This window comes from Spermophilus citellus (genome assembly GCF_964194105.1).
Source record: "Spermophilus citellus genome assembly, chromosome: 13".
NCBI lineage: Eukaryota > Metazoa > Chordata > Mammalia > Rodentia > Sciuridae > Spermophilus > Spermophilus citellus.
In genome coordinates this window covers 101,158,478-101,182,642 of record NC_138193.1, presented here as the reverse complement: position 1 = coordinate 101,182,642, position 24,165 = coordinate 101,158,478, and the positions used below count along the sequence as shown (strand labels likewise).

Below are 24,165 nucleotides of genomic sequence, written 5' to 3'. Positions count from 1 at the left end.
TCTGCAGTCACTGTTGGTCCTGACCCTCAGTCTGAGGCATCCACTAATCTATGTTCTGCCTTGAGATTTGCCATGGACATTCGTGGACGTGGAAACAATAAGTGGTCTCTGAGTCCGGCTTATTTATTTAGCATGATGCTTTGCTGCTCATTCACGCTGTAGGAGGTGTCACCTCTTCAGTCCTTTTTTATGGCCAAATGACATTACGCTGTATGAACAGACTGCATGGTGTCCCCACTCCCCAGCTGATGGACCTTTTCCATTATTTCCACTTTGGGGCGTGGTAGGTAATGCTGCTGTGAACATCTCTGTACAAGCCTCGTGTGGGCACATACTTCCCTTTCTTTCTGGGCACATGCCTACGAGTGGAGTTGCTGGGTTGTATGATAAATTTATATCCAGCTTTTATGATAAACTGCCTGACTTCTTTCCAAGGTGCTGCAGCATTTTCTATTCCCACACTCAGGGGCTTTGCAGCCTGGGAGGTCCAGATTCAAACTCAGAGGGGACCTCATGAGAGTCCCAGAACCAGCCTGGGGAATGTAGCACGGCTGTCATGGGGCGGGGTGGGGCAGTGCATCAAACTCAGACTCTGCTCATGGATGTCTGAGAAACAGGTGGACAAGGAATCTACTTTCTGACCTACAAAACTGCCCTCTGGGACCAGAGAATTCAGGGGAAGTCCACAAAGTGCCATTAAGGCAAAAGAAAAACAGAAGTGCACAGTGGAGATGTCAAGGGTCTGCTCTCCAGAGGCAGGAAACCAGCTGAGAATGCGGGGCATAGGAGTTGTCCGAGGCCCTCAGGCTCTGGAAGCTCTGGGTTCCTGCCTCAAGAAACTTTTCTGATCTCCTTGGAGGGCGGTGAGAGATGAGGAGATGCAGAGGGGAAGCCCCAGGAGCCAGCTGCCTGGAACAGCCATCAGGCCACGTGAGACCAAGTCTCTGGGTGGCAGATGCTACCTGCCAGGGAAGACCCTCCCTGAGCTGCGCTGCCCTCCAGAAAGGGAGGAACACTGCTGCCCACTGTTAGCATGACAGCCCCAAGTGAGTCACTGATGCCCCAGGGGGTGGGAGGTCTGAAGAACAGGGCCAGGACAAGGGGCTTCCTACAGGGACCAGCATGGAGGCCATGGCTTTGCAGGATAGAAGGGGCAGCTGCCTTCCTTGCCTTAATGCCAACCACTCAGGGCAGGAGGTGAATGTCCACCACTCAGGGCAGGAGGCGGACATGAATTTAAGGAGACACTCTTCAACCTGAGTGACTGGCAACTCAGGTTGAAGATGGTCTCTTCAAATTCATGTCCACCTGGAACCTGTGAAGGTCTTGTACGGAAACAGGTCTCTCAGATGTGAATAAGGTAGTAAGCTCTGGATTAGGACGGGTCCTGATCCAATGAGGGGAATTTGGACACAGAGGCAATGGAGAGCCCTGTATGAAGTCAGAGACACACAGGGAGTCTGTCACACAAAGATGGAGGTAGAGACTGGAATGATGTAGCTATAAGCCAAGGAATGCAAGGGTTGCCAGCAGCCACCAGAAGCCAGAAAGACACTCTGGAGACCGTGGCCCTGAGAACACCTTGATCTTAGAGGTCTAAACTCCACAACTGTGAAAGAACATTCCTGTTGTTTACAGCCACTCTGTTATGGCAGCCCTTGGACACTGGTGCAGAGACCAAAAGCTGGGCTCAGGCTGCTACAACAAACCATACCTGCTGCAGGCAGCAAAGAGGGAAGAACAGGGGGCAGGGAGGGTGCATGGAGGACAAGGTGCCTCTTTTACTTGTCTCTGGGCAGGAGGCCTGAAGAACAGAACTGAGACAAGGGCTCTGCATGGCTCCTGGCAGGACCAGCTGTAACGGTGGAGCTTCCATCTCTGTGTCCTCCGCCATGCCAGGAACAGGCACTGCAGACAGTACTTCTGTCAGTATCAACTGTCTGCACAGGCCTAGTCCTTCTCTGGCCAGAGCTGCAGCTGCCAGGCCCCTCACCACCCCCGCCCTGCTTGTGCGGTATGGTTTGTACCCTCATCCTTCTTCTCCCAGCAGCTGGTATGCACACCAACTGTGACTGCCACCATGATGAGGCTCTTTTTTTTTGGACCAGGGATTGAACCCAGGGGCATTTACCTACTGAGCCATACCCCTAGCCCTTTTTATGTTTTATTTTAAGACAGGGTCTTGCTAAGTTGCTTGGGACCTCAGGACCTCACTAATTTTCTGAGGCTGGCTTTGAACTTGTGATCCTCCTGCCTTAGCTTCCCGAGTCACTGGGATTACAGATATGCACCACCACACCCGGCAACATGGTGCTTCTTGACCAGGAGGGCTGTCATGCTTTTCTCTGCCTTCCTAGGCCTCTTCCTTCCTGATTCCCTGCTTGACAGGACACAGTTCCTGCACACAGTTGGTGCCCACTGAATACGGTTTGAGGATGAGGAACCATAACACAACTGGCCAGCAAGGCTGGAGGGAGTTACCCCATCTTTATTAACAATCTGTTCAGAGGCCATGCTCTGAGTTGGCAGAGATGCATCAGGCCTCTAAGTTGCCTTTAGAGTCCGCTTACCAAGCCTCATGCCGAGCCCATAATTCCCATGCCAGAAGCTGCAGCCTCATCCTGAGAATGATGTCAGTTCTCACCAGTGGCCAGAGCATGGACAACAGGAGCCAGAGGCCAGCACACTGGGCAGGTGGAGGTCTGCACACTGTTTTCACCATGTCATAGCACAACATCCAGCATAGAGATCAGGGGCACCAGGCTGGAGGTTGAGCTAAAGCTGACCAGCCTCTGGTCATTCACCCCGCAGCCAGCTTGTCCTGGGCAGAGGGTCCCTCTGTGAGGAGGGACCAGCCACTAAAACATTTTTTAGGCACGGATAGGATTTTATAGTCACATAAGTCCGGGTAAAGGTCCTTGCTTGGCACTAGGGAGTGAGGGGACTTCACATAGCCCAGCTGGGCTGGAACCCAGATAGCTCCATGGTGACTCAGCCTGACTGCCGCTTCACCAGGATGCTGTGGTCTCCAGGAGAACCAACAGCCATTTATGACCACTCACGTGCCCCTTGGGCAGCTTCCCCTAGCCACAACGGCACAGAGCAGAGGATGGTTTGAACCCGGGGAGTTTGCAGTGAGCAGGACCATTTAAAGCTGGAACTGAAAACTTAAAGGGGTCTGTGCCTTAACTGTGCCTGCTCTGGGTGGCCAGCAGTCTACACACACACACACACACACACACACACACACACAGCACGGGAAAGTGCCTGCTGTCCAGCCAAAGCCACTATTCAGGATGTGCTCGGCTGGGTAGCTGGTGAGCTAGAGAACTGACCATGACCTTCCATGCCAGTTAAATCCACATAACTCAGGTGTCAGCTGGGCATGGAGGAACAGGGCGCCCAAGAGTGACTTGGCTATCTTGCCTCACCTGGCATGAGGGCTCCAGCGGTAGGACAGCCCTCGGGGTACAATGGGTGAGCTGAGGTCTGGTCACATCAAATCAACATGGTCATGAGACTGGAGCTTAATGGGTGGGCATCTCCAGCAGAGCCCAGGACACTGGCCTGGCTAGGTCCAGCCTGAAGACTGGGACTTTCCAGAACTGGCCTGAACTCATGGCTTCCTGAGAGAAACAATGCAGGGGAAAGGGAGCAGCAGGCCCAGCCACAGATGGCACATCCGGTACACGGGCTTGCAATGGCCTTCCAAGTAAACAAATGACACTGTCCCCATTTCAGCCTCTCAGTTTCTCTTCCACGGTGAATTCAGCTGCATGCTCTGGGGCTGAGCAGTCCTCCTCAGAATGGCCTGATGGTCTGTGGGAACCCAGACTCCCAACTCAATCTCGGCTGCAAGAGCCAAGCTCAAGGTGTGGGGGAGGGAGGTAGCGATGTCAGCCCACAGACTGTCCTGTGTGTGGAGTCCCTGGCTCCCCGGGAACCCGTTTCCAGGTGTCCAGTGGGTGTCACCCTGCAGCGTCTGCTGTTGAACCTCTGGGTCTCAGGGATGAAGCAGCAGCCTAGAACCTGAGCTCTAGCAGGAGAGCAGAGGCCAGAAGGGCTGTGTGACATTAGATGGTCCCAGCTTAGGGCTCTGCTGTGTGGGGGTGGGAGGTGAGGCCTGGAGAAGGAAGGGCTCCTCTTTCTACACAGGTCTTGGATGATCAGTTACTGGCCTAATGTCCTCACTGGGCTTGCACCTCTGGGTCCTTTGCCTCAGTTTACACAATGGGAAAGAAACAGAATCTTCCTCTTCCTTTTGCCCTACCTTAAGAAGAGGCAGCTGGGAGGATGAGGCAGAGCAACAGAAGGTGTGGGGTCCCACGAGGGAAGCTCGCCTGGTTGTCTCTTGCCATGAGTAACCCCCACATGCATCTCCTGCACCCTGACACCCCCCGCCACCTCCCATCAGTCCAGGGATGGAAAGGGACATCACTGGCACATTCCAGAATGAGGCACGCACACAGACTTTACTGGATGACTGGATGTCACCCACTGGCTTTAGGTCTTAGATGTATGGTGAGAACAAGCCACAGCTGGAACAGCCATGTCTCAGGGACACAGACCTCTGTAGAAGCATCTAGAAAATTCCAGGCCACTGAGGAGGCAGGGCGTGCAGTGGGCAAACCCACACTAAAGTGTCTGGCCAGATTCTGTCAGAGGCCCAAACCAGTGGACTGGTCCAATGGCCACTTTGCCAGCTACATCCTCTGCTCCTACACTACCAGTCACCCAGAAAAGGGGGGCGGGGAGATGGGGAAGGCTAAGGAGTTGATAGCCAGGATGCAGAGGAGAGGGCAGGGTTGCGAAGAGCCCAAAGGAGGGCTGGGGCCAGTACTGGCTGGGCAGACTCTCAGAGGAAGACCTGGCTACATGGTCTCAGGTCCTCAGAAGGCCTTCCTTCACAGCCAGCAGAGACTGTGGGGTACAGGGCTGGGCACGAACAGGTGAAGTGTGGAGGGTTTGAATGCCAGATGGAGAGGGAAAGATGAGCCAGGGTGGAAGCTGTTCTACAGCCAGCTCCTAGTCCCTGAGGAGAGACGCCCCTCTGACCAGGCAAGGCAGAACTCTGCCCAGTACCACCTACATCTTCTCACTGGGTGTTGACCTGCTCAAGGGCAGGCAGCTGATGAGGGCTGTGGTAAGACATATGACAGACCAGGCCCAGGGCTCCCAACCCAGCCCTGTGGTTCCTGCACAGGGCAGGAGCTGTGGATACTGGTCACACAATGGCAAACAACTGGCCCACGTCACCTGGGGCCTCCCCTGGGCTGGCTCTTGGGCCTGATCAGGAAAGGGTCACAGGCCTAGTCCTGACCCCTTCCAATGCCTCTGCCAGGCAGGACAGCACCAAGAAACAACAGTGGTTGCGTTTTGTTAAAAACTATTTTGTTTCATTAAAAACTAGCTCTGAATATGGAGAATATACATCCAAGAAAGACAATCTAATATTATTTGCTCCATGAAGCAACATTCGCTGAGTCTCCTGGGTGCTGCATCTTACCCAGCACTGTGTGCCCCCCTGTGGGTTCTGCGGGGCTGGGAGAACTCTGAGGCACTGGCCTGCCCTGGAACAAGGCTCCTCCCTAGGTTGGTGATTCTACTGGTGAAAGGCCACTGAACAAGTCCAGATCCTGAGGATAGGCAAGGCCTTGGAGCAGAAGCCTGAGAGCATCATGTTCCTTGGAGAGCAGGAGACGGCACTGGGAAGAAAGCCAACTCAAGTCCCAAGATCATGCAGAGGTCTAGGGGGTGTTGGCTCTGTGCCCAGAGGCCCAAGGAGGTCACTGCTGGCTAGACCCTTCCTGGGAAAGGAAGTAGAAGGAAAACTTGGGATCCAGCAGTCTTCTATATCCCAGAGAAGCAGGCTGGGCCCAGCTGCTCCCCTTAGGGCTGGTAACTAGGAGGCTCATGAGAGACTCATCAGGGCACTCTGGACAGCAGGGCTCTTCTGCTCAGTGTCCCTCTCCAGGCCCTGGCATGCTAAGCAGAGACTCTTGGGTGGCCTGGCATGGGTGCTCCCTCATCTCAGCCTGGGCCCAGTCAGGCCAGGTCTTCCTTTTGAGGCTGGGCTGGCAGAGCCAGTGGGCACAGGTGGGTAGGAGGTTTCCCTGTCCCATGGAACACCTCCCGGGGTCCCCTCACCTTTCACCTTGTCCTTAGTGAGCCAAGCAGCTCCATGTTTAGTCTCCCTTCCACACCCAGCTAGACTGACACTGTGGGCTTCAATACCCATAGTCACTTCCAGCCTGTATTCTGCAGGGATTCCACATCAAGCCCACAGCCCAGGAGAAAAAAGAATGATGTGGTCCTGGGGCCCAAGCCTGCACCTGTCCCAAGGGTGTCCTGGCTCCACACACATACGCCTCCACAGAGGGTGTGCAGGGCCAGGCAGCATGGAGTGGGGTCAGAAGAGGCTGGGAGAGGTCTGGGAAGGTGTGTCATGGTCCCGAATGTACTGCAAGATGTCCATCTCATCCATGGCTTGGATCTGCTGCTGCTGCTTCTGCTGCCCCACCATGCTCTCAGTTGCACCTGCTCTGGGGGGCACAGGTGGCTTGCTGGGCAATGCCGGCTTTGCTGCCACTGGTGGCTTAGGCTTAAGCTGGGGCTTGGGTTTGGGCTCAGCCCCCAGCTTCAGAATCTGGTCCAAGTCCTCTTCAACTCTAGGGAACCAAAGGAGCAGCCCTGAGCATAACGACCCCCTGTGAAGGCGGCAAGACCCCCAGGCAGCACCTCTCCACACAAGGGCACTGGGCAGCTGCCCAACCAGCCCATGACAGGCCTGGCTCCCCATCCCACCCCACCCCAGGGAGAAGCCAAAGGGCAGTACTCTTCCCTCCACCCCATAGCACAGGGAGCAGAGCCAGTCCCCCAGACACCTCCAGAGAATGCTCTTCAGGTGACCTCTCTCTAAGCCTGCTGGCCTATTCAGGGGATTTTCCCTCCAATCCTTTAGAAATAACCGTCCACTGGCAAGCCCTGCTCTGGGACCAGCACTTCAGACACATTATCCCTTTTGTCCTCAAAACACCACTCCAGGGAGGTGCACCCATGTGTCCACCTTGTAGAGGGGAAGCTAGAACCCAGGGGGCGGAAGGCCCAGCTAAGAGGATGTATATCCTCACCAGGATTTGTGTAAGGATCAAACAAGACCTTAGAGACCAGCATGCAGCCAAACTAAGTTCACCCAGAGAAAGAATAAACTGAGGGGCCTGAAGCTGTGGTGATGTGGGGTCTGCCTGCCTCTCTGTGGGCCACACAGGTGCTGAACAGGCCCAGTGAGGGCCCACCAAGACTCACTCATGGCTCACACCTCTGACTGTCCACGGTAAAGTGACAGTCATGGAGGACCATCTCTAGGTATGAATGGCAGGGAAAAAGGCCATTGCCCACCTCTGCTCTGGGCCTGGTGCAGGCTCCTGCTGCTGGCTCTTGGGAAAGGAACTCAATTCCCAGAGGCCAGATATACAATGGAGGACTCACTCGACCTGCCACCCACCTAGCACCATGCTGGGTGCCTGTTATGGCCAGGCAATTCCACATGTATTCAATTGTTTAATAATGTCAAAACAGTGTCTGGTGGCAGATATTGGCCTTATTTTATAGACATGAAAACGTAGGTGCAGAGAAGCACAGGGCCCTGCCTTGGTCTGCATAGCTATCCTGAGGACAGAGAACACTTGGCCCACATGTGGCTGGCTCTCTTGGGGGCATTCACCTTCCTGGGGCACCTCTACATGGATGCCCCTTCTCCAGCTTCAGAAAGAAGCTGCTCCTGTGTCCAACAGTTATCTCCACAGGCATCTTCGACCATGTTGACTTGGGTGAGGGGGACATAGGCACGGAAGAAAAAGGACCTGGGGTGCAGGTGAAACTGGCCTCTCCAAGCTTTGGTTCTCTATCTATAAAACTGGACCAGCAGCACTGCCCGTCAGGGTTGCCAGCACTATGCACAGAGGTGCTGGCTCTGCAGCGGCCGCTATTCCTTGTCCTGTGGCTCCTTTGGCTGGTAGCCTCAGGCCACTCCACCCTCCTGGTCTTTGGCGGCCCCATCTGTAAAGTAGGAATGCTCTCACTCTGCCAGCCTCACCAGGATTTGTGTAAGGATCAAACAAAATCCAGATGGAAAGTGCTTTATAAATCTAAAAAATACTGCAGGTGCCAGTCGACATTCACTGGGCACTGAAGAGAGCAAGCACAAAGCACAAAGGAGCAATGCCTAGGTTCCTTCGCCAGGGCACCCTGAAAGCCAGTCCAACAGGATTCACCAATTGCAAACATCCTGATGTCACTGAAGGCTGGGAAGTGCGTGGCCAGAGCAGGTGAGGAAAGCTTCCCAGGAAAGGGAGCAGGGCAGGCCCAGCATGAGGGGAGTTAGGGAGGGGAATCCTGGAGAAGGGCGTAGCAGAGAGCAAAGGTCTGGAGGTGGAAACGAACTGGCAGAGGAGCCAAGTAGGCCGACAGCGGAGGTTTCTTGCCCTGAGCAGCATATCCCAACCACCGAACCAAGAGTATCATCTGCTCAGACACCAAATGGGTTGGGTAGGGGCAGGAGCAGAGCAGAGGTGCCTTGATTAGAACTCTCTGGCACTGTATGGCCTGGCAGAGCCTGTGTGAGGGTGGAGGTGGCTGGCACAGCATCCCCAGAGGGGCTGCCGGCCAGGAACCTGCCATCCACAGAGCTTCTGGGGGAGAACTCCTGCAATGGGCAGAGACCTCTGGGAGGTAATTCTGAGCTTGCCCCAGATGAACAAAAAGTATCCTTCTGGTCCAAACCCAGATGGACCCACTAATGCCTCTCTATAGAGAGCAGCTGCACAGGGTTCAGGGAGATTTTGGGAGGTGTCACGGTATGGCTGCTTCTGGAAGTTTAGCTCAGTTGTGCCCCAGCTCCCTCCAAGCCAAAGCCCCTCCTTGGCTCCCCAGCATCAGCCACTGGTTCCCTTTACATTCTCCAGTGGAGGCCAAGGGTAACCAGGAAAAGCTGAGAGTGACTGAATTATATTAAAATAGGGGTCTTTAGGAAAACGAAGCAGCAGTTAAAAGCCCATGTCACATTTCAGGCAAAGCAGCTGCTATAGAACTAGTCTGAAGCTGGATTTGCTCTGTAGTGGGAGGCCATACAAAGGTACTGTAGTCATTCTTGGGATACAAGTGGCTGCTTAGGCTCCCTCTTTCCAAGCACCCTATTTCCATGGGGGCTCCCCGAGACACACTTAGGAACAGGTCTCACTAACACGAGGTTCAGTCCCACTCTCTTCCAGACCCAGCTTTGGTGGGGTCTTCTAGTGTGGGGTGAGGAAGTCCTAAAGTCCCTGAAGAGGACAGAACTTGGCTAAAGATCAAAACCAGAGGCCAGCCCTGATGTGTCTGCAGAACCGGAGGAACATAGACTCCTCAGTGCCAAACCCTGCTCGTGTCCCACCCTGTGCTGCCTGGGGATGGCTGAAGCTCAGGCTGCTGACGAAATGAATGGAGGGGTGAGAGCATCAATGAAGGGATGAAGTGGGGAGGGAATGGCTGCTGGAGAGCTTTGTTCTATAAGAAAGTCTAATTACGCCTGAGTAGGAACACAGCAGACACAAGAAGAATGAAATATGGCTCTTGCTCTCAAGAAGCGAATTCTTCATTACCAGATGTTGTTAGAGTGAAGGGAGGATGCAGGGCTCACATGCTGTGAGCAGGGATTCCCAAGGTGCTCTGCAGGCTGCTAAGAGACATGAAGGAAGGGTCCCAGGGACCAATGAGAAACATGACATGTCTGCCCAGATGACAGGCCTGCAGGAGTCCTGCCTAGCATTGACATTTCCCCAAATCACGTAGCCACAGAACCTTCTGAAGGTAGCCTAATAACACTCCACTCTACCATGCTTTGCCAAAATTAGACTGGTAAATATGGATTTATTTATTATTTATTTAGGTACAGGGGATTAAACTCAGGGGCATTCAACCACTGAGCCACATCCCCAGCCCCATTTTGTATTTTATTTAGAGACAGGGTCTTGCTGAGTTGCTTAGCACCTCACTTTTTGCTAAGGTTAGCTTTGAATTCATAATCCTCCTGTCTCAGCCTCCGGAGCTACTGGGATTACAGGTATGTGCCACCATACCTGGCTAATAATGGATTTAGAATAAACTACACTGGAGAGGTCCCACAAGAACTGCCCCTCTGCAATATATTCAGCCTGGCCCTGCTGCTCCCTAGGATGATCCAGTATTGGCTTCCCCGCTGCCTCAGTTTCCTCCCTGATGAAATAACAGTTATCCTGGTTCCTTTCACCCTGCTGGAATGTTAGAAGCGAGGACACAGGATGAAAGTGAACAGATGTCAGGGGCCTTGGGGAAATGTAAACACAAGAAGGCATCGCAGTGACTCAGGCTTGGCGGGCACTTAGAGGGCTATCTAATAGCCTGGGGCTCCTAACAAGGGGTGCAGATGACAGCCTCCTGGGACTACATGCCTCGGTGCCACATAAACTGTTCCTAGAAAGAGGCATCTCAGCTTCCTGTAAATGGCCAAGCACACCCTATATCCTGGGGTGCAGATGAGGATACTTGCTCAAGTCTGAGCATGCTGAGAACATGGCTACAGAGGCCCAGGGAGAACCCACAGCTCCTGCAGGGAGGTGAGCACCCAGCCTCCAAGTGTTCAGAGTTCCGGATGGAGTGCAGGCCAGGACAGAGGCAGGCAGAAGCTGCAGCTTCAGACAAGTGACCTCTCCCATGCTTGTTTTTGTGTAAAATGCAAAGAACAGTAGCTGCTTTGGGGGCTGTTGTGAAGATTAAATAAGTTGTAGAGTCTCCTACACTGCCGGACACACAACAAGTGCTCAGGAAACAGCAGCCATCATCCCTCTGATGGGACCCTCCCAGGGGATGGGCCATTGTAGGTATATCTGAGCTCTTCTCCCTCTGGGAGAGACACATGCTATGAAGTATCAATTTTATTTGTTCCCAAACCCATCTATGCCAGTTACACTTGCTCTTGAGTTATGTAATTTAATTATCATTCTTTACACATAATGGGATGTATGTGTGAAAGGAAACTGACTGGCTGAACACTGAAGTTCCCTCACCAGCTGAGCTGCCCTGGATGCAAATCCCATCCCTGCCTCTTGGTTATTCCCAGCCCGAAGGCCTTGAATAGGCCAGGATCCCTCCCCTTGGAGGCCAAGGCTGGCGAACTTTCCCACCCTGGGAGAGGTCGCTGGCTCAGAGCTCAGAAAAACCCCTGGGACAATGGTACCTGAACAGCTCTTCAGATGCAGATCTGAGGCCCCGGCCTGATGTGGGCCCTCCATTTTCACAGGCGGCTGGCAGCAGTAAGGGGTCACCCAGGGGGACGGCCCCACCAAGGTCAGGGTCATCAAACAGCTTCAGGGCTGTGGGGAAGGCAGCAGCAGAGTGGTCAGAGCAGCTCTGGCTCATCTTTAGCTGCTGGGGACAGAGTAGAGACACTGCTCCAGCCTCCTAGCCACCCAGGTGAGTGAGCAAGGAAACTAGAGAAAAGGGAGCAGGTGCACGCAAAAGGGTGAGGACAGCAGCCTCTGTGGGCCTAGGACACCCATCTGTCTCTGCCCCACTCCAGTTTCTAGTCCTGACTGGCTTCCCGCTGCTCTAGGTGAAACTTCCTCTTGACTCACCAGTCACGGTCCCAGGTCCAATACAGCTGGACCCCTCGGCTCACCCCACAGTCACAGTGTCTTCCAATGAGCTAGGACTGAGTGGCACTGCCAGCCAGGGGCGCTTGCTGCCATGGGGTCCCTGAAAGTCACTGTCCTGCTGAAGTCCCTGTCTGCAGGAAGCCTGCCTCCCCATCTGGGCTGCTCTCGGCTGCCCTTTGGGAGTGTCAACCGTGGCTTCTACTTGGAATGCCTTTCCTTGGCAGTCTGGCTAACTCCAGCCGACATTCAGGACCCAGCCTGGCTACAGGCCAGGCTGGTCACACTGCCACCCAGGAAGTCTTGCCTGCTGTTCCACGGGAACCAGTGTTTCTGCTCAGCCCTGGTACAGGCTCATGCTACTCTGCAATAGTCAGGTAATGTCCTGTCTCCCTGTGGGACCCTGAGAATGTGGGGACCGGTCTTATTCCTCAGTGTGTTTGGGGTTTGGACATCAGTGGGTGCTCACCAAGTACTGTCTGAATCAATGGGTGACATCCACTCCCTCCCCCTGGAGGAGAGGTCAGACAGGGACAGGCAAAGTCCCTAGGCTGCCAGCTCTGCATCGACCCTTCCAGTGGGGTCTATGCAGGTGACACAAAATGTTAAAATTAAAATCATGGGCTGGGGATGTGGCTCTAGCAGTAGTGCGCTCGCCTGGCATGTGTGTGGCCTGGGTTCGATCCTCAGCACCACATACAAAGACGTTGTGTCCGCCGAAAACTGAAAAATAAACATTAAAAAAATTCTTTCTCTCTCTCTCTCTTAAAAATAAAAAATAAAAAAATAAAATCATACAGTGTCGCACACACGTCCAAGGTGGGCCAGCAACCACCTTCCAGCCTAAGGGTGCCTAGAGGCCCAGTGCCCACATCTGTCTGCAGAGACAATGAAGGCACTTTTTCTCCAAGCAACAAAGAAACCTATCATTGTCCTCTTCCTCTGTAGAATGTTTAGAATAATGTACAGCCCAAGAGTGTTCTGGATTGTAGGGACACCAGGTATGAGGGTGGATTTCTCAAGCAGAAAATCTCCATGAGCTGATCCTGTATTCCATTGGAAGAGGATAAAGGAGACTTACATCCCACTCACAAAGGATATTTGGGATAGAGGTCAGCCATCAAGCAGATACCGAGAGCAAAGGGAACTCACACTAGGGTTTTACTTACAGTCCTGGGGTGTGTTCTTCAAGGGGCTCCGAGGGGACAGTTTCCTGCTTGGGCCAAAGAGTTCCTCATCAGGGTCCACCTCCTCATCAAAGATGGTGAGCCGGGGTGAGGGCTTGGGCTTCACCGTCACCTGGGGGCCTTTCTTGGACTTCTTGGAGCTGGAGAATTGCAGACAATACACAAGGTAAGGACTAACTTGTGAGAGCCCCAATGGCCTCCTAGATGCACCTAGGCACTGGGCCCACAGTCTGAGACATACGGAGACACACCAGGCACTGGGCTTGCTGGAAGCTGAGGCCAGAAAAGACCAGGCCAGAAGGAAACCATGGGAATGCCAAAGCAGCCACGTCGAGCAATCCTGGCAGGCAGAGTAACTGAAGTGGCCTTTAAGTCAACAGACAGGTCCTCCTTCCCCAGGAGGGAGAAGTAGGCAGGCAGAGGGAGCTGGGAGGAGGCAGGTTTGCTTTACTATGATTGGACAACAAGTGGTGAGGCTCCTGCTACTGAAGCAGCCACACTTTGTGTTTGGTGTTGGGGACGGCAGGGAGAAACCAAGTGGCCATCTCAAGTAGATCCTGATGGTCAGATAGCTCCCAACTCTGAAGGCCCACTCGGGCCTCAGGCTGCTGCCTGCTCACAGGCCAGAGAACACGCTTTTGTTTCTGAGGTGGAGGCACCACTTGGGGACCAGGCCTAGAGAGTCATCCTCTATAGCCACCTGGAGATGGGTAAATATAGTATGAGACAGGGACCTGGGAGAGCAAAAAGCACCCTCAGAAAGCCTTTGTACCCCCGCCTCCATAAATGGGGTTCCAGCCACTATTCTAATGAATGCTGTGGTCCCACTGGACAGTCTTCTTCAGGAAGCACCTGAGACTCAGGGTCCCACATGGCTCTGCCCCCCTCAGGTCTGATTAAGCCTGGTTACTGATTGGCTGAGAAGGTCCCTCTAGGCCAACTTGTGGCAGGAGGGGCCCAGGATTTTCTGGGACATTGTAGTGCTTTATTTCTTGGTAAGAGGGATGGGCAGACATTCATGTGCTACATGCTCACAACTTATGCATGTCACCCACGTCATCCTAAGTGACACTAACAGTAAATAAACAAACTTGGTTCCATTTTAATGTTGACCCAAGCCCTTCGGCTGCTGCCCAACATAAGCCATTTTAAGATTTCGCAAACGAGAATGCACTTTTTACTGGAAACTGAAATCGTATGCGGCTATCTGCCTGGCGGGCAGTCCCACTGGACTGAGGTCACCCTCTGAGCTCAGGTTGGCAACACTATGTGGCAAAACTGTGCAGAGAGGCTGGCACTGCCCTAAACAGTGATGCAGACTAAACAGTGGCAGACAAAAATAACAGAACGCTACAGTGGCCAGGCACCGAGGTGACCATTCCCACGGTCGATTAGATAGTGATGGAGTGCAGGGACTCAGCCCAGGGTCTGTTTCAGAAAACCCCATCCTAGTCCCTGACTTTCTCATCCAGTATACAGGCCACTGGGGCATGCCTCCTCTCTGTGCCATCCGGAGGCCCTGTGGGGCTGGCACTGGGGGCGGGGGGAGGGACTCTCAATCCCAACAGCAAATACTTTCCAGAAACATGCTTTAGCTCCTCTTAAAACACGCAGTGGGAGGGCTCAGCTGCCCTTCATTCTCATCCATCAGGCACAGTCAGTGCAGTCTCACGACCCCTCAAAGTGGGTACCAATAGGGGCCAGGGACTCAAGGGAGATGGTCCCATCCCAGCCAAGATTCTGTGAGCAGAAATCCCAGGTGGAACCTGGAAACCAAGTTCAAGTTTCCTGTGGAATGAAATGGCTCTTCCCTGTCACCTCTGTCCCTTGATCACTCATTGCAACCATCCTTTGCTTGGTCTCTGTCCCTGGATCTGGTAGGGACTGCAGCAGTGAGACCCCCAGCCCAGCACACCTGCACCTGGTCAGGCAGTTCCAGAAGTGCAGCCTGAGTGTGCTGTGGCTGCAGCAGCAGCAGCTTCATGTTCCATGTTCCCCATGGCCCCTTCCCTGCTTCCTGGGATCAAACCTGCATCCTACGCAGCTAATGGCCCCATGGGGCAGGAACAGTGGTTTCCATCAACCAGCAATGGGAGAAAGCTCAGGGGTGTGGGTGTGTGTGTGTGTGTGTGTGTGTGTGTGTGTGTGTCTGTGTGCATGCACGCACGTGTGTCATGTCTGAAGTACTGAGAGAAGGAGCATTCTGGAAGTTCTCTGGAGAAGTCAGGTGGGTTTCAACAATTTCCTTCTCACACCTGTTTCTGGCCCTGTCAGCATGAACGACTTTCCTTCTAGGGGGTTTCCCTCTCAAACTGTTCACACCTGTGTCTTTCTCCCTAGAGACGTTTGTGAACTTTTGTTACCTAAGATAAGGCAAACAAACGGCGTGGGGGGCTGCTCAGTCAGGCACTCTGCCCCACCCCACCCATTGGGCTTCCTGTCCCCCAACACTTCAGACCCCACCAAGGGGAGACAAAGGGCATCAGGAAACATGAAGCTTTGGAGCCTAAAAGCCTCATGGTTCTGATTGGCTCTGGGGATGTAGCAGTGGGCCTGGTCCAGAGAGATGCTCAATGAATACTAGATGGAAGGGTGGATAGGTGGAAGGGGAGAAAGGGAGGGAGGAGGAGGCAGCTACCATCTGGGTGGTTGGACAGTTGACGGATGGAAGGAAGGAGGAGAGGAAAACAGGCAGGCAGACAGCACATCTCTAATTCAGACTTGTTTCTGCTTATTCCCCAGGGATGAGGGGAAAGCAAGTGAGGAGAGATGAGTTCCCAGCATCCATCTTAGCACTCATGTTTGGAAGGCCCCCCACTCCATTGCTTCCCTGAAGATCTCTTAGTCAACCAATGGGTCTTCCTGCCAGCCCGTCAGTCACCCTACCCATCAGCAACCTACCCCTCCCCTTGGAGAGCCTCCTATGACTAGCACTCACGCAGCACCTCCCTCATGCAGCCACCTGTGCTAGGCGATGTGGACAGACATGAATAAGACCTACCACTGTGCCCAGAAGCCCAGGGATGAGCACAGATACACTGATCACTACCAAACAGGGGATACAGTATGTCACAGCCAGAGCAGAGGGAGGAGGGGTTCTTGGAGGAGGCGGTAGAGAGGTGGGCAGTGACCTCAGAGCCACTGCAAGTCGCCCTGTGTCTGCAGGAGCCCAACTTGGACATGACCAGGAAGCCAGGTCTCTAAGTGACAAGGAACCCCTCAGGTTTGCAGCACAGCGAGGGGAAGGGCAGCAAGCCTGGTTCTTCATGGAGCCTTTGCTCATGACCCACAGAGAAAACAACCAGCCCGAGGTTGCAGAGCAGTGCGGGAGGCAGGCGAGGCCAGAGAGCTCCACAGGCCAAACATGACCACAGAGCGGATGGTGAACGTGAGCCTGTGCAGAGGGAGCTGTCTGTGCGGCTGCTGGGCCTTGCCCTCCCTGATGGCTGGCTGGGTCGGTAATTCCATCAGTGACGTGAGTCACTCAGTCTCTGAGCCCTTCCTTCTCTCACTCCCTGGTGATCTTCCCCCTCCTCTTCCTCCTCCTCCTCCACTCCTACATCAGTGTTCACCTAGCTGTTGGCAGATGCACCTCCCAGCACTGCAACACCACCCGGCAGCCCACCTGGCACTGACGGGCGACAAATCCCTCACTGATGTGACAAAGGATGCCTCTTCTCTTCCTTGACAGATTAGATTCTTGTCACCAGGGATGGGGCCCAGAGGCATCAAACAGAGAGGTCTTCAGAGAATGGGAGTGAAGCTCCTGGCATCCTGGTGAACATTCCCAGGTCACAGGGGCCACCGGAAAGACAGTCTGGCTGCGTACAAGGCACACAAGGCAGGCAGGGCTGCTGTGTAAGCACCTGTGTGTTGCACGCGCAGACGCCAGCTTTCCTGCTGTGTGCCTGACAGCAGACAGATGCCCAGCCCAGGCTGCAACCTGCAGGCAGGCGTGCAGTGCAGCACCCAGGAGTGAGGGGCAGCAGCTGCTGTGGCTGACAGCTCCAGAGCTCTGACTGGCCAAGAAGCGTCCTACTCCCTGTGGCTCAGGCACTTCTGTGATAGTGACTGACACATGAGAATGTCCTCCCCTCTGGTTACCCAGGGGGCCAGTGGCGCCATTCCAGATTCAGCCTCCTTACTTTGATGGACCAGTGCTGGGTACCAGCTGCCCAGGCCCCTGTACCAGGGAGTGGTAGAGGATCTTCCAGACAAAGCCAGCACAACTGGGTCCGAACAGAAGGAGACGAGTCCCTTCCACCGCCAGACCCACCACAGGGCCCTTACCTTCAAAGCCAGGATGATGCCTAACCATATAGGCAAATCAACCTCCTTTCCAATGATGCAAATTTTCTGCTTTAAAATAAAGAACTTCTCATATTTTCATCTTACACTCTGTTTTTGGCTTCATCGTGCTGGTGAAATGAACTTCTGCAATTCATTCTAGCCCAGCGCTATCTGCTGTGGCACCAGCACAAGGCATCCCTGGAGAGCAGTGTCAGGGAGCATCTCCCCACCCCACACACATACCTGATGGCCAGGACACCTCCCTGGGCTTTCTCAGGACTGGATGGGAGGATGAGCAGAGGTGAAAACATTGTGCCTCTGGCAGGGGACAGACAGCTCTGTGCAAATGCCATGGTGGTCAGTGCCTGGCAGGGTGGCAGTGCCCAACAGCTGGGCAGCAGGTGCACAGAGAGAGGAGGGGCTGAGGGGAGTCGGCACATCCTGAGGGGCCTGGGGGTTTCTGGCCTTTGCTGTGGGAGAAGCAGCCGAAGGGCTTGCAGGAGAACCTGTGTGTGACCCAGACCGGCACATAATGTGCTTTTTCATTTGTTAAAGGGAGCAACTGACACAGAAACACCTGGAGTTCATGTGCAGGTGAGCAGAGGGCTAGGCCAGAGGCCCCAGATCGCAGACTCTGCTTGACAATGTCCAGGTTCACTTACATTCTCCACCCAGCAGACTATGGTCTTGGCCATAACAGGGAAAAGGGTCTACTGCAGGGAGCCACCCTGGACACCATCATTGCTATGGTACCCAGGGTCATCCTTTCAATAACTAAAGTCTGACTTTCCAGATCCCTCCAGGGCTAATCCCTACCCTGGGGTACAGGGCCCCAGCAACAAGTCCCCCTTCTTGGGTTGTGGGTGATACCATTTCACCTTCTCTGCATAAGGACCAGCACTGTCCCTCACCCATCATACACCACCAGAAAACCAGGGTGTTTCTGCTGTGGGGGGCTCTGCAACCCTCTGCCCTAAGGCAAGCACTCAAATCATCCACAGAGATTGAGTTTACAAAGGGACAAAGGCCAAGCCACAAGTAAAAGTAGAACTCAGATTCACAGCCTGCAGCAGCCAGCCCAGGATGCCAAACCACAACTTCTGCAAGAGTCAAGTCTTGACCAATAATCGTCCACGTCCCTAAGTGTCACCTCCATTTCTAGTTCAGTAGGAGAAGCCAGAGAAAGCCAAACATGCTCCCCTAATCGATCAGGTAGGATGTAGGATGTCCTGCTTCTACTTCCTTATGTCAATAATCCCAGTGAGGGCACACAAAGCCTTCTTGTGTCCATGATGAAGCTGGCCACTCCCCTGCCAGCTTAAAGAGATTTTGGTAAATGCAGGTGATGGTGGCCAACTCCTCCCTGGCTACCATAAATTGAGCAAATACCCTATGCTGGCTCTCATTTGGGGGGCTCTTCATTTCTATCCGATGATAACCCTCCCCAAGCACCCAAAATGTGACATGATGTGGGCAGGGAGCTGGCTGCCCTGCTGTGCAGGATACCAATCACCCACATCATCAAAGTGCAGAGTGAACAGATGAGGGCTGAGAACTCGGTACCTGGCACAGATGGGGGTCTCAGTAAGGGATGAAGGAAAAAGTCCTGGGCCCACAGTCAGGGGACTCCCATCCTGCTCTCAGCCTGCTCCTGTGTGATCTTGGGAACCTCAGATTTAACGACTCTACCATGCTAAGAATGTTTCAACTTGGGTAGAGGCTCAGACAGGAGGATGGCAGACATGAATTCCAAGATCCCATACGGAAGGAGTGAAACACCATTAATGCCAGCAAGGCCCTTCTTCTCAGGTACAGAGGCTAGGATCCTGGCAATGCTGCCACCTCCAGGTATATGATGCACCTGGCAGTGGGCAAAGCCATGGCGAGTCACACAGTGCTGATAGGAAATGAGAAAGCTGCCTCCTGCACTGTACTGTTGTGAACACACACGCGGATCCCTTCAGAGTGAACCTGAGTAGTGATGCCATTTTACAAAGAACTTCCCTTTCATCCTTTAACCCCTGGCTTGGACTTCAGCCCAACTTTATAAAGATGAACCTGCAGTTCTGAGAAGGTCAGCCACCTGCCCAGTGCCTCCATCCAGCTGGGATTTGAACTTAGGACTGTCTGCTTCTAACCCGGTTTGGGGTTCACACATCCTGGGGTCCCAGTGTTCCCAGAGGCTTACAAACCATGCTCTAAGGAGCCCTGGCTTCTGCGAAGCTACCTAGGGCCACCTCTGAATGTGGGGCTGAGGCCCAAAGATCCAGCCCCCACTCCTGTCTGAACTGAAGCAATCCTACTTTGGTCTGTTTTATACATCAGGAGATTTCAGTAGGAGGCTTTCCTTGAACCATAGATTTTGCTACTGAAGCAAAAAAGGCAGAAACCACTGTTCCATCTGTGGTCCCCATGAGTCCCTTCATGCAGGCCAGACTGGGAGGAGTACTTGGACGGGAAATACAGTTCTGCAGTGGGGTCAGGCCAAAGAGGGCTGCATGTCCTACCACCATCTATCCTAGCTGGCGACCCAATTCTGGGTTCACAAAATCTGACTATTCCAATAACTTAAGAAAATGGCAAAGAAAGCATGCAAACACACAGAAGTACCTTTTCGAAATACGGGGACTACTCTGTGACCTTAGGGGTCTGTGGAAATAGAGAGAGCCACTGGAATTCTTTATTCTTATATAGGGGCACACAAGAGAAGGTTCCATGGAACATTCTATCCCCAAAAGGGCAAAGGGGTAGGATTACAAAGAAACAGGTGAGTACAATCAACCCACCAGGTAACACCTACTCCCGGAGCCATGCCTCATTATCTGAGGGGAGGTAAAGCCTAAATTATTGCGGGGAGCAATAATTGTTCAGTATCTCTTGCTCAGGACTTAAGGGCGTGTATTTCCAGAACGGCTCCCGAAAATCTCTTGCCTCCTGCATTCCTTACCTGCATGGGGTCTGGCCAGGGTACTGCCAGGTGCCATGGGGGCACAGTGCAAGCTAAGGTCCCACCAGCCCTGGCTCATGCCTCCCCTGCCCTGATAATCAAGGAAGAGCACAGGCAGAAGGGAAAATCCAAGAGGAGCACAAGGAGGTGAGGAGCAGAGTCAAGGAAGGGCTGCCCTGAACGTGGGACCCCTCCTAGGTACCCTGGGGGCTGCAGGCACTCAATGAGGTTGATTTCTGGGCTTCTGTAACATGAGCTCACAGAGGACTCACCTCAATGGCTGTTCTGCCCAGATCCCAGGGGGCTGAGAATCTACATCTCTAAGTAGCTCTAGGTTGGACATAGTCCCCAGCTGGCTATCTGTTCTAGAAGACCTGGATACCTGGGCTCAAGGCCCTAGTCCAGGAGAGATGGTAGCTATTTAGCAAGAGGCCCTCAAGGGAGACAGGTCCAGGGCCCCTCAGGGGGTAGGGCTAAGGCCATGTTGTCCTTAAAGTGGGGACACAGGAATCATGGCTCACTTTGGGGGTCCGCTTAAGTTCTGAATGCAGGGCCAGGAAATCTGTGACACTTACAGTATGCCAGGGGCATTCTAAACCAAATAGTCTTCCCAGAGCAGTGATTTCATCCTAATACAAGAAGTAAAATATTATTTTTATATTGAAACACCTGTAGTTATTTTATGAAAAATACAACAAAATCTCTATAAAAATTATGATGGAAAAGCACTCCAAAGAAACACGCAGTTTCACCACTGGAGGCCATAGCATGGGACCCCCACCTTGAGAGTCTTGGATGGCCTGGGGTTAGCTTGGTGGTATAGTGCTTGCCTAGCTAGCAAGCTCAAGAATCTGGGTTCCAGCCTTGCACCATAAAAAAAAAAAAAAAAAAAAAAAAAAAGTCTGGGAGGATATTTGCCTCTCAGGGTGTACAGAGGCAGCCTGACCCAAGAGCACCTGAATCCTCAGGGACCTAGGACCTGCAACAGGCTCCCTGTGACTGGGCACTGGGCTAGGAGAGATGGGAGGAAGCAGTCTTGCAGTGGGAGGGGTTTGTAAAAGCAGAGCCCCCCCACCAACCACAGAGGGAACTTAACTGTCAAAGAGCCCTTTGCTGGAGCCTCTTTGCTAAAGCTTTGGGGACCTTGAGCTGGACTCTGGACCTAGGGGAAATGCTTGAGCAGACACAGCTCTGTACATGCAAAACTTTCTCAAGCTACTACCTATCACAGCAAAAGCCCAGGAAGAGACCACAGCTTCTACCTGCAGGGTCTGGCAGTGTTCTACAGCACATGGCCTGAGGGACAAGCAGCACACAACTGGAAAAGTGGATTCACTGACCTGGAAAGACCTACACACACTGAAAAACCAAACTATGGAAAGGCACAGGTACCACCCCACTGCTGGGTAACAAGATGTGAATGCTCAGAAGTGTACACCTCCACAGGGAAGGACTTCTTCCTGTGTTCTCCATTTTTCTCTACTAGTTGCATCTTATTTGAGTCACAGTGAAAAATGTTCCTAGCAAGTTTTTCTAGTAGAATGCAGACCATAATGGCATAACTTCATTTTTCCTAGAACCATGAAGAAGCTAAACAGAGTGTTAAATATGAAAACTATGTTCGACATGGAGAGGCAATCAAAATAGACACTGAGTGCAAAAACAGAGTATAAAACGGCACGTGCTCCCTGTCTGTGGTTATGAGGGTGCACAGGGTCAGGGACGGAGAACTGTCCCAGGAAGAAAGGGCAGTGGTAGCGTCAGATGGGCTAGGGTGAGGGCTTTTTCTGTCCTACTGTCTCTCTAAAAGCACAATAACGCCCTTCTTCCTAATCAGAGGCAGGCTGAAAAGACAAAGAAAAGCACTTGTCAGACCCCAGCTTTGTGCTGGCGACTCCCACCCTCCCAGGCGGCTCTAGGTGGAGCCACAGCGCCCCACAGCGGCCTCGGCAGGGAAGGACCGAGGCCGGGTGCATGGAAACGTGGCTGCTTCAGGAAGGCAGAGCCAGGCCCAGATTGGAGCTTGGTTTGGGGTGTGGGCACAGCCTGGAGGCCAGGGCTGCTGTGTGTGCAAAGGAACTGAGGGCATAGCATAGAGAAAGATTTTTGTAGAACATAAGTTGCCTGCAAAGGACAGATTGTTCTCCACCAAAGGTGAGACAGGTAGCCCTCTAAGACCACCCACAGGAACCCCTGGGTGTCCACAAGAGGCACAGTGGGAAACCTAATCTCAAGGCTCAGTTCTGCCACATACCAGGCTCTTGTCAAATCCCTGATTAGCTCTGACCTCAATTTCCCTATTTGTGAAAGGGGACAATCCTAGGGCCCTACCTTCTAAGCATACCAACTAAAGACAAGACTATAGGTGGCCTCTTGTCCTGGCTCTACCATTTGTGGGCCTTATGAGTGTGGATGAGCAACTTGACTTTGAACTTCAGTTTCCTAATATGCAAAATGAAGTCAATGCCAGTATCAGCCTCCCAGAGCTCTACTTCCTGCACTGTGCCCAAGGCAGATCCTGACAGCAGTTTGATGCATCATGACCTTTTCAAAAACTGAAACAGAATAGGAACCATCAGAACACAATACCCTTAGTAAGGTTTCATATGAATTCTTCAAACTTTTGTTTCCATTTTATAAGAAATATGTATATCCTGGGTCATGACATACAACATCATTTTTTACTGGGGGCAAAAAGATTCAGAAAAGCTGACTCTAAGACAGGATGAGCTAATGCAAGCAAATGCTAACTAGCTCAGCTTTCAGCATTTAATAAGCTCCAAAAAATGTTACTTATTCTCGACAGAGGTGATAACACCAATTAGTGTCACAAGGTTCTTAAAGGAAAAACTGGCAGGAGAGGGGATTCCTCTTAGGTGCTAAGCTTTCCTAGGGTTTGAGAGCCAGGACCCTGGAATGCAGAGCTGGGGACAGGGGATTCTGGGCCTGCTGACACATCCCCCTAGTGAGCTGTTAATGGAGCAAGTAGGAAGTTCAAGGCAGCATTTACTAACCCCAAAGAGCATTTTCCTACCCAAAAAAGGAGCCTCTTTGCTAAGTGTGTCCTCCAGCCAAAGGCTGGCAGAAACCACAGTCTATCTCAGTTTGGCACTACATGTAGTTACTCAGAACAACAGAGAGTAAGTTCAAACAACGCCTTATCCATACCAAAATAGAGCCTAAGAAGGGCTTCTAGCTAGGCCAGGCTGATAAGCAGTGGCTATTATAGACTTCTGGCATAATCCACACTGCCCTGAACTTCCAGGACAAGGCTGGCTGGAGGGTCACTAAGGAGAGAGACCACTGCTTCTGCTGTGGCTTCCTGAGTACAGGGCGCTTTTCTAAGTGTGCATCCTCATGCTCCAGCAGCCCACTGCTCACACATCCCACTGGGGCAGAGGGGCAGAGTTATTAGGGGCTCATTCTCCATGCTGAGGTTGGATTTGCCTAAGTCTGATTTCTCCCTGGCTCTAGTTCCTTTCTGGAGCAGGTCCTAAAAGACAGGGCTCCCTCCTCTCCAGACTGAGGTCTTTAGTAAATCCCTAAGACATGCTCATCATGGACGGCAGAAGGGCACCCTGGTCTTGGATCTGATTCCACAGAAAGCGGGGGATGACAACAGCGAAGGCTAACGTCTACATGACTCATTTAATCTTCTTGAGAGCCCTGAGAGGTAGGGACTATCATGAGCCCCTTTTCACTGGGGAGAACTGAAGAGAAGAGGTAAATGGTCAGGGGCACATGTCTGGTAAGTGGCAAAGGCAGGATTTCAAGCCCTCCAGAGACCAGGACTTCAAACTCGGCTCCAACTCTGGTACCAGTCTTTGCCAGCTGCCCGACCTCAGGCAGCTCAGTTTCTTTAATCTCTATAATAGGATACTGCCAGCTGCTCACAAGGCAGGGAGACAATGAGACAAAGTACATGAAGTACAAAGTACAATGCCCAGCACATAGTAGGTCCTCAGAAAATGTGAATTTCACTTTGCTTGGACCAAAGAGAAAAAGCAAGAGCCGTGGGGGTAGCTGAGTGTCCTAGCTCCCAAGCCTCAGGAAGCCATCCCTCTGGTTGGGATGA

At 52.8% G+C, this 24,165-nt stretch overlaps 1 protein-coding gene across 1 annotated transcript in view; it reads right to left on the bottom strand.

The window, feature by feature from the left end:
* Window positions 1–3,297: 3,297 nt before the first annotated feature.
* The window catches only part of HS1BP3 (HCLS1 binding protein 3), a 33,142-nt gene continuing 12,274 nt past the window's right edge, over window positions 3,298–24,165 (bottom strand). The window contains exons 5-7 of the mRNA XM_081264356.1: window positions 12,836–12,993; window positions 11,252–11,387; window positions 3,298–6,668 (exon numbers count right to left, since the gene is read on the bottom strand). Coding sequence (XP_081120482.1) covers window positions 6,410–6,668; window positions 11,252–11,387; window positions 12,836–12,993 — 553 coding nt within the window. The 3' untranslated portion in view covers window positions 3,298–6,409. The remainder of the gene's footprint in view (window positions 6,669–11,251; window positions 11,388–12,835; window positions 12,994–24,165) is intronic.